This window comes from Mesocricetus auratus, unplaced genomic scaffold (genome assembly GCF_017639785.1).
Source record: "Mesocricetus auratus isolate SY011 unplaced genomic scaffold, BCM_Maur_2.0 Super-Scaffold_100025, whole genome shotgun sequence".
Lineage (NCBI taxonomy): Eukaryota > Metazoa > Chordata > Mammalia > Rodentia > Cricetidae > Mesocricetus > Mesocricetus auratus.
Window position 1 is genome coordinate 7068824 of NW_024429206.1, and position 15548 is coordinate 7084371.

The 15548-nt window shown below is 47.9% G+C and overlaps 1 protein-coding gene across 2 annotated transcripts in view; it reads left to right on the forward strand.

The window, feature by feature from the left end:
- Positions 1-756: 756 nt before the first annotated feature.
- Gcn1 (GCN1 activator of EIF2AK4) overlaps positions 757-15548 on the forward strand; it is a 58446-nt gene continuing 43654 nt past the window's right edge. Inside the window, exons 1-9 of one of the 2 annotated variants that reach the window (XM_005078981.4) lie at positions 757-841; positions 6790-6892; positions 9874-9937; positions 10455-10586; positions 11434-11542; positions 13561-13659; positions 13741-13875; positions 14546-14614; positions 14737-14845. In XM_005078981.4, the coding sequence (XP_005079038.2) occupies positions 764-841; positions 6790-6892; positions 9874-9937; positions 10455-10586; positions 11434-11542; positions 13561-13659; positions 13741-13875; positions 14546-14614; positions 14737-14845 (898 nt within the window). In that variant the 5' untranslated portion in view covers positions 757-763. Of the gene's footprint in view, positions 842-6789; positions 6943-9873; positions 9938-10454; positions 10587-11433; positions 11543-13560; positions 13660-13740; positions 13876-14545; positions 14615-14736; positions 14846-15548 lie in introns of both variants that reach the window. The other variant, XM_040731676.1, reaches the window with a different exon arrangement.

Here is a 15548-nt window from a genome sequence, read left to right on the forward strand (position 1 = left end):
AACTGGCTACTAAACAGGTAGTGTATACAGTTTCATGTTCTAGTTGGGAGGGTGCAAACTAGAAAACTAGGTTGTAGGACTTTCCGAAATAAGTTTTCAGTGTGCATACACAAGCAAAGGAGTGGGCAAAGAAATCATGCCAGGATTCTGACTATTGCGCTAAAACTAGTTTGATGTAGGTTCAGACAAGCAGTTAAGTGTCAAGTCTGAAAAGCTCAGGGTTTTAAAAACGGGTTGGAGCTCTAATTCGTAACATAACTGGGATTACTGCAAATCTGTGGTTAACTCGTTTGAGAACTAGGTGTTTGAAAGTCACGGCTGAGGACCAACAAGTAGCCTGGAGACGGCGTTCTCTAAAGCATAAATCCGATTAAACATTAAATGTTCCTCACCCCTGCCCGCAGCCGGTTTTGGGCTCAGACTCCTCCCAGCAGGTCTGCTCAGCGATTCATTCCCTAGACATCCCTCACCCACCTGTTCTAACCTCCAGGTCCTCTCCGGACTGCAGGACGTGAGACTAATTCTTTGGGTTCAGCTCCTGGCGCCCGGGAAGCCGCATTTAGTGGCTCCGACAACGCAGAACCTTCAGGAAACGCCCGGTGGGGATGTCGGGGCTAGGATTCTCAACGATGCGGGAGCTGCCGGGAGTCTCCCCGGAGGCCAGGCTGAGAAAAGCCTGCGTCCCGGGGCTCCAGCGCGACCAGGTAGTGGCCGCTCTCCCGCCCGGGGGCGCCAAGCGCCGCCTTGCCGCGTGGGCTCCGCCATGACCCGGAAGAACTCCAGGAAGCGCTCCGGAAGCGGTTCCGGAGTGGGCGCCGGCAGGATGGCGGCGGACACGCAGGTGAGGCGGGCTGTCGCGGGGCCAACGCGGTGTCCGGCGGGGACCGAGTGCGGGCGGCGGTGGTGGGAGCGCTGGATCCGAGGTCGCGAGCTGTCTGCGGCGGGAGCCGCAGGAGGAGGCGGCGGGGGCGCTGGCGCCTCTCGGTTCGGCCCGGGCGGCCGGAGCGACCCTAGGAGTCCGGGGCTTCGGTTTGGCTTCGGGACAGCTGGCGCCCTGCTGGGCCTGCTCCCGCCCAGGCGTCCGCCACGGTTTTCCAGAGCCCCATGGCCGTGAGCCGCGTGGCTGTGCAGAGTCCCCCCACCCCGTGCGGGCTCATAGAATTGTAGCCCTCATGTCCACACGGCGTTGGAGTTGTCGCTGCTCGTTGGTTTCTCTGGGGCAGTAGATAAATGACAAAACCCCTCTAAGTTTCAGTCTTTATATATAAAGTGGTGTTGAGATAATACCTATTTCGTAGGGTTGTTGGGAAGATCCCGGGAGGCAGAGGTAGGACTCCATGTAGTTTGGTTGTTGCTGGGTCCCTTCACCTCAAGAGGAGTCCTGTCACCTTTGAGTGTTAACACCTGTGGGGACATTGCAGTTCAGGGAGCAACTGAGGACACCTCTTTCTCCATGCCACCCTCTTCTGTAGCCGTATGGAAGGATGAAAAGGCTATAAACGGGAAAAAGAAACTTTCTGTCCCTATTTCCCCTACCACAATTTAAAAAAATGTAGACCAAGCTGGCATGAATTTGTAGCCACCCTGCCCATGCCTCCCCAGTGCTGGAATTACCCTGCCTGGCAGAAACTGGTATAATAAAAGACAGTTAGTTTGGGTCTCCAGGGTGAGATTAATGCTTTTTATATTTGAGCTTCAGAGGCCAACCAAAGAGGGGCCATTTAATCTGAAGGTATTTTGCAAGGGTCTCCTGTACCATGGGCTGGTAACTTGTTTAGAGATGTGTCATAGTCAATTATAGGAAGAAGTTTTTTAGTGTTTTTTTTAGAGGATTGAATGCTTAATATTCAACAATAAAAGAATTGCTAAATAGAGAAACCCCATCTCGAAAAACAGAACAAACAAACAAAAGCAGAATCTTGCATCTAGAGTGTTGCTCAGTAGCATTATGCTAAGTAGTCCTTGGCTGTGTTATCAAAATAGTCATAAGGCTTATGTAGGTTAGTTACCATTATATGAAATTAAAATTGTTAAGTACATTTCAGTAGTCACACGTGCCTGGTGGCCGGTGTATTGGCCAGACTAGGAGAACGTTTCTGTCCCCATGGAAAATTCTCTTTCTTGGGCAGTGCTATCCACAGTGCTGCCTGTGAACTCGGAAAGCATGACCACCGATCTTTCTAGCATCTAGTGTGACCCCTAAAGGGTCTTAGTATTCATTTTCCTCATTTTGACAAGGTTTCCAGGGTGTTACTAGCTTTTCATATTTTCCTTTGCCATGCTGGGGATCCAACCCAGGGCTTCATGCTACTAGGCAGGGCTATATTACAATCTTCATTCCCAGCCTTCCAATTTCCAATTCAGAAGATCCTTCTTTTTCAAATACAAAAAGTTGTTTCATGTTTGTGAGAGAAACTATAACCATGAATTCAATGCTGTGTTATGACAGTGTAGTGGCACATGCTTTCAGTCTCAGCATTTGGGAGGGAGAGGCAGTTCCAGGCCAGCCAGGCTACACTGTGAGACCTTGTCACACACACATACACACACACACAAAAAGCCTGCCGGTGGGTGGCGCTCACCTTTAATCCCAGCACTCTGGAGGCAGAGACAGGTGCATCTCTGTGAGTTTGAGGGCAGCTTGGTCTACAGAGCAAGTTCCAGGACAGCCAGGGCTACATAGAGAAACCTTGTTGGGGAACACACACACACACACCATACACACACACACACACACACACACAAAGGAGTTTAGTGTTACTGTATTTTAAGGCGGAGGGTGGTCTATATGTATCTATTTTTTTCCTTAAACTTCACTAAGGTTAGTAAAGGATTGAAAAAACAATAATGTGGGCCCAGTAAGATCGGTTTTTGGGTAAAAGTGCTTGCTGCTGTGCAAAACTAATGACCCAAGTTTGATTGCTGGATCCCTTGGTGGAAGGAGAGAGCTGAATCCTGAAAGTTGTCCTCTGACCACCCCTCCACCACCTCCACACTCCCCCCACCTGTGGGTGATTCAGTGATAGAACTCTGGCTGACATTCATCAGACCTTAGGTGCCATCTGTAGCAGCTTTCCTACAAGATATTTTAGGGCTGAGGGCATGGCTCGGTGATCGAACCGTGTGTCTGACATGTACGAGGCCTTATGTTTGATCCCCAGCGCAACAAAGGCAAACCCAACATAGGCAGTAGTAGCATGACTTCATTCCCAGCACTCAGGAGGCAGAGACAGGCCTGGTCTCCAGAGCAAGTTCCAGGTCAGTCAAGGCTGCATAGAGAAACCCTGTCTCAAAAAAGCAATACAGAAAGAAGAGAGCGGGGGATGCACCTTTTTGAACACCAAAGGAAGTGAGTCCTAATCCATCAGCTAGGAAACTCAGGAACCATCCTGAGTTCCTTTACAGAACCTTTGACGGATGGATAGAGTTCATGGGTCAGCTAAAGTCAAGAAACTTTTCCCCCAGTGGATGGATATGTTTCTACACCAGAGGCCTCAGTATAATGGATAAAATAGGTTCAAAACAAAGCATATCAAAATCACGAAAGTTCAGAATCTTAAAAGAGATCTAGAGACTTCTAGAAGGAAAAACCGGTGTCCTCCAGAAGATCAGTCAGAGTCGGCATTCCTGTAGTCCCAAGTTGGGTCAGCCTGGGTCCACAGTGAGACCCTGTCTAAACAACAGAGATGTTACAGTGGCTTTGGTCTTCACAGCCACAGCTGAAGGTTTCCTTTCGGTGGAGAGATACAGTAACTCCAGTATTCTGTTTTTGTTTTTCTGTTTTTCCAGACAGGGTTTCTCTGTGTAGCTTTAAAGCCTATCCTGCCACTTGCTCTGTAGATCAGGCTGGCCTCGAACTCACAGAGATCCACCTGCCTCTGCCTCCCAAGTGCTGGGATTAAAGGTGTGTGCCATCAACGCCTGGCATAACTTCAGTATTCTGAAGGAGAATGATTTCAACATACAATTCTGGGCACTGACAAACTTGAATATGACACTAGAACTTTTCTACACTGCACGACCTCTCTGAAATGAAGGATGTGCTTTACAAAGATTGGTACACTTGATGATGGTCACCTGCCAAATGGGGGTAGGACAGAAAATTGAGACTCCTTCAGGAGGAAGAACACAATTATCTGGAATGAAGACACAACTAAGTTTGAGTTGAATAATTAATAAGATTAGGTAAAACAAGACAAACAGGCAATTGTGGATAGGGCAATTATTAACTCCAGGGAAACATTCTGGACAGGATGAGGGGCACAGGTCATTAAATAGAGGGTGCATACTGTTTATACATAGTTGGAACACTAACCACCCCGGCTGGATCATATTAAAAACCTCAGGACTGCTGTTGTGGGATGGGGAGAGTACAGTGGGGTCAGGGGAGAAGGCTAAGTAAAACAGTCCCAGTGCAAGGAAACCTCCATGCTACTGAAGCGTTGTCTACGGGCAGACCTAGAATTCTTGGCTTATGTGCCTATGTGAAAGTAAAAGAAAGAACACTTAAAATACCAAAGCAAGGCCAGGTGTGCTGGCACACACCTTTACTCCCAGCACTTGGTAGGCAGTCAGATGTTTGAGTTCAAGGCCAGCCTGGTGTATATAGTGAATTCCAGGACAGCTAGGACTGTTGTCTCAGAACCAGACCAACAAACAAAAGAACACATCCAAAAATAACAAAGCAAGAAAAAGTTGATGTACAAGTTTGGATACCATTGTATTCATTCCAAGAGAATTATGGCAGGACTTTAAGCATAGAAGAAAAAGCAGGGCCAGCAAGATGCTCCAGTGGGTAAAGCACTTGCACCTGACCCAGCCCAGGACCCAGCACCCACTTTGTGGAACTTCCTCCCACAAGTTGCTCCTTCATTTCCACAATCATAAATACATGTGAAAGGGAAAGCATGGTTCCGTGTCTCTGCACCCTTGACTCATGCTACTAATGTGGGCTTCCTTTGAAGCACCCTCAAAAACAACTCCCGCCCCGACTCCAAACTTGATTGCCTCATGGACCTGCAGCCTGCTCACATGAACTTTGCAGACAACTGCTCAGGAGCAGCTGTCCCCAGGTTTCAGAGAACGTTCACAAACTGCCCTAAGCAAGAGACGGCACCTGTGCTGACTCAGATGTGGAAGGCTTTGGGCATGTTGGTGTCCCTTCATAGACCTGTTTGGTTTTGAGAACACAGGTGCTGTGGCCATCACTCCATTTGAGGGGGAGACTTGTGTCTTGGAGGTGGTTCTTTTGGATGCTGCCCTTGCAGGTGCATCAGAGTTAGTACACAATTGTGTGCTTTCGGTGAGACTGAATAGCCATACCAGTCCCATGAGGTGGGTGCTGTTGATTGTGTTAGGTAGAGAAACTGGAGATTAGAGTGATCATCGTCTGACTTGGTTCCCAAAGCTAGTGAGAGCGGAGCTGGGTCCAGCCTGATCCACCTTTAGCAGTGTGTGCTTCTGTTCCACCAGAATGGCCAGGATGCTGGCCCTCTCCTGGAGGTCAGAGTGTGATGGTGGAAAGGGAGGGAGTGTGCTGGGCACACAGTATATTCCGATTCTTTCACAAACTTGCTTTGCCTGTCTGTGTCTTATCTGTAGCTCTTAAATTGACTTAATCTTAAATCAGAAATCAGGTTTTGTTTTCAGGATTTTTGAAGTATAATTTACATGTGGAAAGAAACACTGCCATTTATCTATGTTTGTGTATTTATTTGTTTATTTGAGGCAGACCTTGAACTCCTAGAGATTCTCTTGTCTCCTGCTGTGATTAAAGACATGTGCTACCATGCCTGGCTTGTGCTGTCTTTTTAAAAGAAATTTATTTCTTCTGTTAGAGTGTCATACATGTATCTAGTGTATTTTAATCTTGATCTTATCCACCCCAGCTCTCTTCTCACTCCCTGAGTACCCCAATACAGCCCCTTCCCACATTCATGTTTACATAAAAAATATTTATTTGTTCTACTTCATGTGTGTCAGTGTGTGTGTGCACGCACACTCTGTGTGTTCCTGGTGTCTGCAGAGGTCAAAGGGGTGTCGGATCCTCTGTAACTGTAGTTACAGGTGTTTGTGAACTGCCAGGAGAACAGAACTGAGCAAGTGCTCTTAAACGCTGAGCCATCTCTCCAGCCCCTCCCTGCTTTAAAACTCATTTACTTATTTAAAGTATATATGTGTACACGAGTGTGCTCTTAGGTACCCATGCCACATTGTGTGTGTGGAGGTCAAAGGACCACCTTGTGGAAGTCCATTTTCTCCTTTACTGTATGTAGTCCAGTTAGTGCTGCCTGCATGCACGTGGGTGTGGGGCCACCCACTGGAGCTGAGGCAGCCCGTCAGTGGTCACATCCCTTAAAAAAAAGCTCCCCTAGTAGCCATCAACCAGGGGTATACATTTGGGGTATTTCTGAAAGGGTGCTTTCTGTCTAGAGACTTTTGGATTTTGCCTTGCCTTTCCTAAGTTTAAGAAAGGTATGTCGACTAGATTAAAATAGTGCATCTAAACCATGGGTCATTTTTGCTCCTTGTCCCTGGAAATTTGACAGTGTCTAGAGACTAGGTTGTCACAACTGGGGCAGGAGGAGAATGGGCTGTTACTGTCTGCAGTAGTGGGCAGAGCTGAGACATGCTGCCGAATCCCCATAATGCACAGCGGCAGCTTCCTGTGACAAGTAATTATCCCAGCCCCAGCTGTCAGGAATGGCAGTTCAGCTGTGTGCACACTGCATGCACCCCCATGGCTTGTGGTCTGACCGGTGACTTTCTCTGTGGGTTTGGTCTTCACAGGTTTCCGAGACACTAAAGCGCTTTGCCGTGAAGGTGACGACAGCTAGTGTGAAGGAGCGGAGAGAAATTCTCAGTGAGCTGGGGAGATGCGTTGCCGGAAAAGGTGTGTATGCCTGTGCCTGCGGGACTGCGCTGTTCCTTCTGGAAGCTCAGGTGTGCTTGCTCACATTTCTCTATTCTGCCCCTGCTCGACTGCTGCCTTCACTTTTATTTTTTAATAAATAATGTCCTTCATAACAGTTGGGTCAGTGCAGATAGGTACTTAAGTTATTTATGGTTTTAACTATGTTGGTTTCAGATGTCTCTAAAAGATATACCATTCTTGAGCAGTACCCTGGCACACAGACTTTTTTTTTGATCTGGGACACATTGTATGTCCACAGAAGTAAGAAGACGGTAACAGGTGGTTGACCAGTTAAGGACCTAAGATCTGGTAAGATTGAGAGATCTGGGCTGGAGAGATGGCTCAGAGGTTAAGAGCACTGGCTGCCCTTCCAGAGGTCCTGAGTTCAATTCCCAGCAACCATATAGTGGCTCACAACTATTTGTAATGAGATCTGGTGCCCTACAGACAGAACACTGTATACATAATAAATATATAAATCTTTAAAATAAAGATTGAGAGACCCATGCTGTCTGAGAATGTTCACCACAGGTGTTTGAATTTTACTAAACTTGCTTTTTTTGGGAGGTAGGTGTGTGTGTGTGTGTGTGTGTGTGTGTGTGTGTGTGTGTGTGTAAAAAGGACCCCATATAATGGCCTCAAACTGCCATTCTCCTTTCTTAGCACTTGGTGCTGGGATTATAGGTGTTCATTGCCATACCAAATTTAAACAAACCAGCCAGCTGGCCAGTTGACCTTCCATCCCTCTTACCCTCCCAAGACAGGGTATCACTCTGTAGACCAGGCTGGCCTCAAACTCACAGAGATCCGTCTGCCTCTGCCTCCCGAGTACTGGGATTAAAGGCGTGCGCCACCAACGCCCGGCCCATGACTGTCCTCTTGCTTCACACTCAGGGCTGAGATTCCAGGTGTGAGCTACCTTCCGCACCTGACTTTTACTAAAGGTGTAAGTGACGTCAGTTGCTGTGTGTGAGCTGTCCTGTGTATTAGTGCTGTAGTGTATAATTCTATGCTTCCTCAGAGGTCATCCATGGTACTTTCTCAGCAAGGCTCTAGTTAGTTAAGGTCGATGTGCCACGACACCAAATGTATACGCGTATGGAGCCATAATGGTTGAATTTTCCTGCAGAATAAGTGCCGAATACTAGCTCCTGCTCCCCCAGTTTATGAAAGAGGTTTTACTCTGTGTCTGAGTTTGTGAACCACTCTGAATCTTTTGAGGGTGGTTTTGCTTTTCTGGCACCCTGAAATTCTGTAGTTCTGAGTGAGTCCTAAAGTGCTCCGGAATGAAAGTGCAGCCTCCTGTCATTCTATGTTCTCTAATGCGCTGAGCCCAGGGTGAACACGAAGCTAGTGATGTCTCTCATAGTGTTGGTGTGAGGGGTAAGTGAAACACATAGCGCATGGCAGTGGCACGCTTGTAACTTACGTTTCGTGTCATTACTGCTGGTCTACCAGCCCGTTCCTGCCTCGGGTTACTGTTTTCCTTACTTGGCTTAGAACTCTACAGGGACAGGCTAGGCTCTGTACTACATTTCTTTCCTCTCCATCATTCGGGCTCTGAAATGGGAAACACCAAGAAAGCTCTTCCTGTTGTCTCACAACAGCGGCCGAATCCCCAGTCAAGCTTCTGTGTGTTGACTGCATGCTCTGGTCTGGCAGATAGTGCTTTTCCCAGTTGAGTCTCCAGCAGACACTCTTGTTCAGCCCAGCTACCCCTCCTTGGCCTCCTTGGGTTTCTGTCGTTCTCTTTCTTCCTTGTAAGGTGGGTTAACCGCAGAGCCCACCTTGTGGGGATGGCATGCATTAATGTATGAAGTACTTAGAGCAGCACTGAGTGCCAGGTGCTCACAGCCCACCTGTCTTCTTCCCCGTCTTCCTTCTTGTTGATCCCATTCAGCATCTGCTGCCCTCTGCGTCTCCTATAGCTGACTACGTCCTTGGTAAGTTTGGACTTTTAGAAGCCACATAGTTACAGGTGCTTTTCCCTTTCTGGCTCCTCATGGTACTTTAATCTTTTTTGTTTTGGTTGAGACAGGGTCTCTCTATGCAGTCCTGGGTGTCCTGGAACTCACTCTGTAGACCAGGCTGGCTTCAAACTCACAGAAACCCACCTGCCTCTGCCTCCCTGAGTGCTAGGGTTAAAGGTGTGCACCACATGCCCAGCTTATGGCACTTTAATCTTTTAAAATTAATATTTTGTGTTAGTTCATGTGTGCTTTTTTTTTTTCTTGAGAAAGGGTCACTGTTGCCCAGGCTGGCCTCAAACTTTTGGCATAAGTGATCATCCTACCTCAGTCTCTTGAGTAACTGGGAAGTACTATAGGCATGTGCCACCACACCTGGCTTATGCTATCTGTCTGTTTCTCTATTTTTATTTTATTTGTGTGTTATGTATATGAGTGCTCTGCATGTATGCCTGCAGGCCAGAAGAGGGCACCAGATCTCATTACAGATGGTTGTGAGCCACCATGTAGTTGCTAGGAATTGAACTCAGGACCTCTGGAAGAGCAGTCAGGGCTCTTAACCTCTGAGCCATCTCTCCAGCCCACTATGTATCTGTTTTTGAAACAGTCTTACTATGTAGCTCTGGCTGGCCTTGAACTTGCTCCTCAGATCAGGCTGGCTTTTCTACTCATTTTTAGACCACTTATTAGATTGTGTGTGATCAAATACCTGCTGAGTGATCATGAACTAAACAGCACGGTGTGACTGGATGAAGCCAGCGCTCAGGAAGCAGAACAGCCGTAACCCTATTGGTCCTCCGCTGTCTTATGCTTCTTCAGTGACAGCTTTCCTGTACCGAGTGTTTCCAGACTGCGTTTTTCTCCTTTGACTTTTACCTCAGATTTGGGGCTCACTGGGGTGTCTGGTGCCAAGATCCTGTCTGACAGAGGCCCAGCGTAAGTAGACGCTCTCCACTGTGTGTGTTGTTGAATCTCTGTAAATTTTGCTTTCAGATCTGCCAGAGGCAGCAGTGAAAGGGCTCTGCAAGTTATTCTGCTTGACTCTGCATCGATACAGGTGAGTCCGACCAGAGACCCAGTGCTGAAGATGCTGTACAGGGAGATGGGGGAGGGCAGTAGGTAGAGAGAGCCCAGTTGTTAGAGCCAGATTATGCCTCCGTTTCCTCATCTGCAGAGTAGAGATGATGCCATTATATATATACCTCACGGGTGGTTGTTAGCATGAAGGCCTGGGATAGTACCTACTTCTGTAATATCCCAGCGTATGTATACACTCATTAGTTGTGTTCATAAAGGCATTTACCCTAGTTTGAAGTCGTGGGGCACATACCATGACTATATATATACATACCATGACTATATATATATATATACACACACACACACACACACACACACACACATATATTCTGCCCTTTTTATCCTCTCCTCTTACCAGCTACTTTAGAACTCTAGGGCGCGGTGGATTTATCTAGTTTATTTCCATCACCGAGGATCCACTGGCATAGTTACCATCAATGTTTCAGGGCTTAACCTGAGATTACCTATTCACCTTCCCTCCCTTCCTACTTTAGAGATGCAGCCTCTCGAAGAGCTTTGCAGGCAGCCATCCAGCAGCTGGCTGAGGCCCAGCCAGAGGCCACAGCTAAGAACCTCCTGAATTCTCTTCAGTCTTCAGGGGTTGGTTCCAAAGCAGGGGTTCCAAGGTAAGAGCGCAGACTGAAGGCTTCTAGGGTTTGGAGTACTACTCAGATAGGCTGGTGTAAATGAGCAGGTGTGAGCACACCGGGCTCCTACCCTTTGCACCTGAGTGGCACTTAGAGCCTGCCTCTGTGTGGAGAGAGGATCCAGGTTAGTAGAGAAAAACTACTTCTCTTGAGGAGTAGGACTAAGTCAGTGGTCCCAAGGCACTGGATGGGGAAAGCCAGCTTCACTTATCTATCATCCATCCATCCATCCATCTATCTATCTAAAGCTTATGTGTATGAGTGTTTTTCATGCATGTTTCAGTGTGCACCATGTGCATGCCTGGTACCCATAGATACCAGAGGAGGGCATCAGATCCCCTGGAACAGCCAGTTGGGAGCGGCCATGTGTTTGCTGAGAGAATTTCCAGGTCCTTTGGAAAGATGGCTATTAACCCCTGAGCCGTCTCCAACCTCATCTTGTTTTTTTTTTAAACTTTATTTTTGTTCCGTGTGCATTGGTGTTTTGCCTGCACGTATTATGTCCATGTGAGGGTGTCAGATCCTCTGGATGAAAGGTACTTGTGAGACAGTTGTGAACTGCCATGTGGGTGCTGGGAATTGAACCTGGGTCCTTTGGAAGAGAAGCCAGTGCTCTTAACTGCTGAGCCAGTGCTCCAGCCCCCCTTATCTTGTTTTTATTGTTGCAAATGTCGATGAGATTTTGGCTGGTGAGGCCTGTCCTCTTGTCCTGAGTTGTCAGTGATGATGTTGGGGAACAAGTTACTGTATGTTAAGTCACGGGAGGGTTCATATACTGTGCTGTGCCTTCGGATGTGCGTTTGTCCCTCTCCCTTCTCCTTTGTAGCAAGAGCAGTGGCTCAGCCGCCTTGCTGGCTCTGACCTGGACCTGCCTTCTAGTACGCATTGTCTTTCCCCTGAAAGCTAAGCGGCAAGGAGACATCTGGAACAAACTGGTAGGTTCCTTGTCTTTGGAGTCGTGAGGGTCAACTTTATGCAGTTGTATGATGTTTAAGCATTTCTTGCATCCCAAGTGCCTTCACAGGTTCAAACTGTCCAAAGATGTGTGTTAGGTGGTGGGTATAAGTGCAGCAGGAATCACATTTGTCTGCTCACTAATGTTCCCAAGCTTTTCTGGGTCAGGCATGATGCTAGGCATTGGGTGCAATGATGAGGAAGAACTGTGGACCCTTCCTTTATGAGAGGCTAGGCTGGGGGAGATAACTAAAAGTCAGGGTTGCCAGACTTTTAACGTAGGCCAGTTATGTAGATTATGGTATTTTCTGGCTAAGCACTCTCTGACCTGTGTTTAGACTTCAAGGTTGTAGAGTGAAATTCTGGCTGTTGTCTTGGTCATCTAATTCTCTCCTCTCTTTCTATACCTGCTCCTTGCACAGTCTCTGTTTCTTTTTCCTACCTGTCTGCTACCCAAAGGTGGCCTGGTAGGCCGGGCTGGCGGTTCTTTTGCATGTCTAAGTAGGCTGGGCTGGGGAATTCTCTTGGATGTCTAGTTAGGCTAGACTGGGGGAGTTCTCTTGGATGTCTAGGTAGACTGGGGGAGTTCTCTTGGGTGTCTAGGTAGGCTGGGCTGGAGGGTTCTCTTGGATGACTAGGTAGGCCAGACTGGGGGAAGCTCTCTTGGATGTCTAGGTAGGTTGGGGTGGGTGGTTCTTTTGCATGTCTAGATATGCCAGGCTGGGGGGTTCTCTTGGATGCCCAGGAAGATTGGGCTGGGGGATTCTCTTGGATGTCTAGGTATGCTGTGCTGGGGGGGGAGGGGAGGTTCTCTTGGATGTCCAGGTAGGTTAAGGGTCAGGGCGAGTGGTTGATGGTTCTGGAGGAGTCTTGAGGGTAGTATTGTGGATCTAATTTTTGCCCATGAGATTTGACAGAGCCACCTCCCTACCTCAGAGAGGTGTTGTAGGGAGATTTGCATGGCCATAGACACTGTAGAGTGTAGTGCATGGAGATGGGAATGACTAGTAACATTAGAAAGCTGAAGTCATCTCATGGTGAAGCAGCCAGCCAGGCAGGCAGATAGACAGATGGCCTTATTCCTGGTTTCTTACCTAGCACACCTTTTGGGACAACTGTGGTGTAGCCTTCAGCAGTGGTTAGTGTTGAATTAGAGTGCTGACACTTCCTGATGGTCCTTGTGTTGTAGTTGGTGTGGGTTTGACTCTGGAACCCTTCACAGAGTGTGGGTGTCATTGTTAACAAATGGCTTTCTACTAAGATAAATGGTCACTAGCAGGCAAGGCCTCTGGCTTATCTCCATTGAATTCTTACAGCTGTTACCTGTCCTTAATGAAGGACACATCTAGGCAGATAAGTATGTTAACTCTGGTCTCTTGTTCTGTTCCTGAATGGCAGCTGTCTTTCTGACATAAATGTTTATTGTGTCTTTTAAAAATTTTTTGTTATTGGGGGTGAACTTTGGGCTTCATGCATGCTATGTTCTGAGATAGATCTCCATTTGTATCTTTATTTATTCAGTATTCTCTCCCTGAACTATAAGGTGCAAGAATGCACCTTGTTCTCCTTGTGTATACTTTGGCTCATAGTAGGTGTTTAACAAATAAATGCATGTCAGTGTAAGGTATAATGTTAGGTAAAAGCCAGGATTTAGGGGGCAATTGAGAGCACTGGCTGCTCTTGAAGCATCCACAGGATAGTTCACAACTGTCTGTAATCTCACTTCAGAGAATCTGATAACATTTTCTGACCTCCAAGGGCATTATATGTGTGTGTGTGTGGTATACAGACATACATACAGATAAACAGACCACGTACATTAAAAAGAGAAGGGGACAGATTTAGGGCAAGGGGTTGGTAGGGGGAAGAAGGTTGTGTTGGAGTGGGGTGGAGATGAAGCTGGACTCTAGAAAGACTGATGGATGTCTGTGACAGACTGTGAGGGTCATAGGACACTTCGAAGTCATATCCTGATTCCGAGCTCTTTCTGTGCCGGCAGGTGGAGGTGCAATGTCTCCTGCTGCTGGAGGTGTTGGGTGGCTCCCACAAGCATGCTGTGGATGGTGCAGTGAAGAAGCTCACTAAACTGTGGAAAGAGGTGAATGGAACTGGTGGGAGGCTGGAGGCCGTGCCTTTTCTGTCCTCTGCTGCCACCTGACGCCCTTCTCTTCCTCTTCAGAGCCCTGGGCTGGTGGAGCAGTACTTTTCAGCTATCCTTAGCTTAGAACCCAACCAAAATTATGCTGGCATGCTGGGGCTGCTTGTGCAGTTCTGCACAGATCACAAAGAGACGGACGTGCTCAGTCAGCGTAAGGCAAGTGTCCTGTGCAGTGACCGTGGGTGTGCTGTACTGGGGGTCTGGAGGGAAGGAGTGCAAACCTACTTTGTCCTTGTGGCCTGTAGTTGTAGCCTATGGACCCTGGTGTAGTCACTGGGGTGAGAGTTTACTGTTCACGTCTGTGGGCAGCTCCCATGCACCAAGCACTGTACCGGGAGTTGGGAGGAGGGTAGCAGTAGGCCGAAGACTGTGATCCTTGTGAAACTGAGTCAGAGAGGACTCTGACATGAGACAGATTGTCACCTAGTTAATTGTATCTGGTCAGTGTGACAAAGGAAATTAATATGCAAGATGGGTATCTGACTTGGACTGTGGATCAGGGAAGGTGTCTCTGTAATGAAGGGACTAAGGGAGCAAAGAGAAGCTGGCCAGTAAAGAGTGGGACAGGACATTTTAGGCAGAAAGTAAGCAGGAAGATTCATGGAGATGCCAAGTGGGGTTCATCTGGGAGTGGGGGAGAGCTTTCAGATGTAGCCAGCTGAGAGCAGTCAGGGCTGTCAAAGCCCTAGCACGGTCTTTGACCTTTGTCCCAGGAGCCATGGAAATGACTGCTCCCCACCTTTCATTGTCTAGCACGGGAGGGTGGGAAGCCATTACAAATGGGGTCTCTGTTCAACCCTGAAGTTTTGGGCTTCATGTCCTGTAGAGTGCCCTGCTGGACTTCTACATGAAGAACATTCTGATGAGCAAAGTGAAGCCCCCCAAGTATTTGTTGGTGAGTGGACTGCACACCTACCACCCAGGCAGTATTAAATCCTTGCTTAATTATGGTTACACCCTGCTCTTTACTCTCACTCTTTCCCATGAGCCCGCGTGCTGGACTCTTTATCTCTGCAGGACAACTGTGCCCCCTTGCTCCGGTTCATGTCCCACTCGGAGTTTAAGGATCTGATCCTGCCCACCATACAAAAGTCCTTGCTGAGGAGCCCGGAAAATGTTATTGAAAGTAGGTTCCTGCTGAGCAGGTGGGTGTGAAGGGATGGGCGGCCTGAGCAGCTCTGTTCCTGTTGGCTTGGCATCAGGAGCACCACCTGTTCTGAGTGTTACCTGCTGAGGGCAGTGGCCAAGATAGGAGCTCCTTTCAGAATATGGTGAAAGTTGTGGGATTTCTTTTTTAAAATTTATTTTCGCCGGGTGTTGGTGGCGCACGCCTTTAATCCCAGCACTCGGGAGGCAGAGGCAGGCGGATCTCTGTGAGTTCGAGGCCAGCCTGGTCTACAAGAGCTAGTTCCAGGACAGCCTCCAAAGCCACAGAGAAACCCTGTCTCAAAAAACCAAAAAAAAAAAAAAAAATTTATTTTCTAGTGTATGTGCGTGTGTGTGTGTGTGTGTGTGTGTGTGTGTGTGCGCGCGCGCGCGTGAGAGTGCCTGACTAGCGCGCGTGAGAGTGCCTGACTAAGTGTATGTGCCCGCAGAACCCTGAAAAGGGCATCAGATTCCCTGGAAACTAGAGTTCCAGACACTTGTGAGCCTGCTGTCTTATTAGAAGACTATGGAAGAATACCTGCTTTAATACTGACTGTAGTTATGGAGGCTGGAGAACCTTCTGGAGAGCATTGAGATTAACAGGCTCTTCTCTAGACAGTTTGGGCTAGGTTTGGTGTAAAGAGCAGAGCTTTGGCTCAAGGCTGTGAACCTTGGGACCTTGA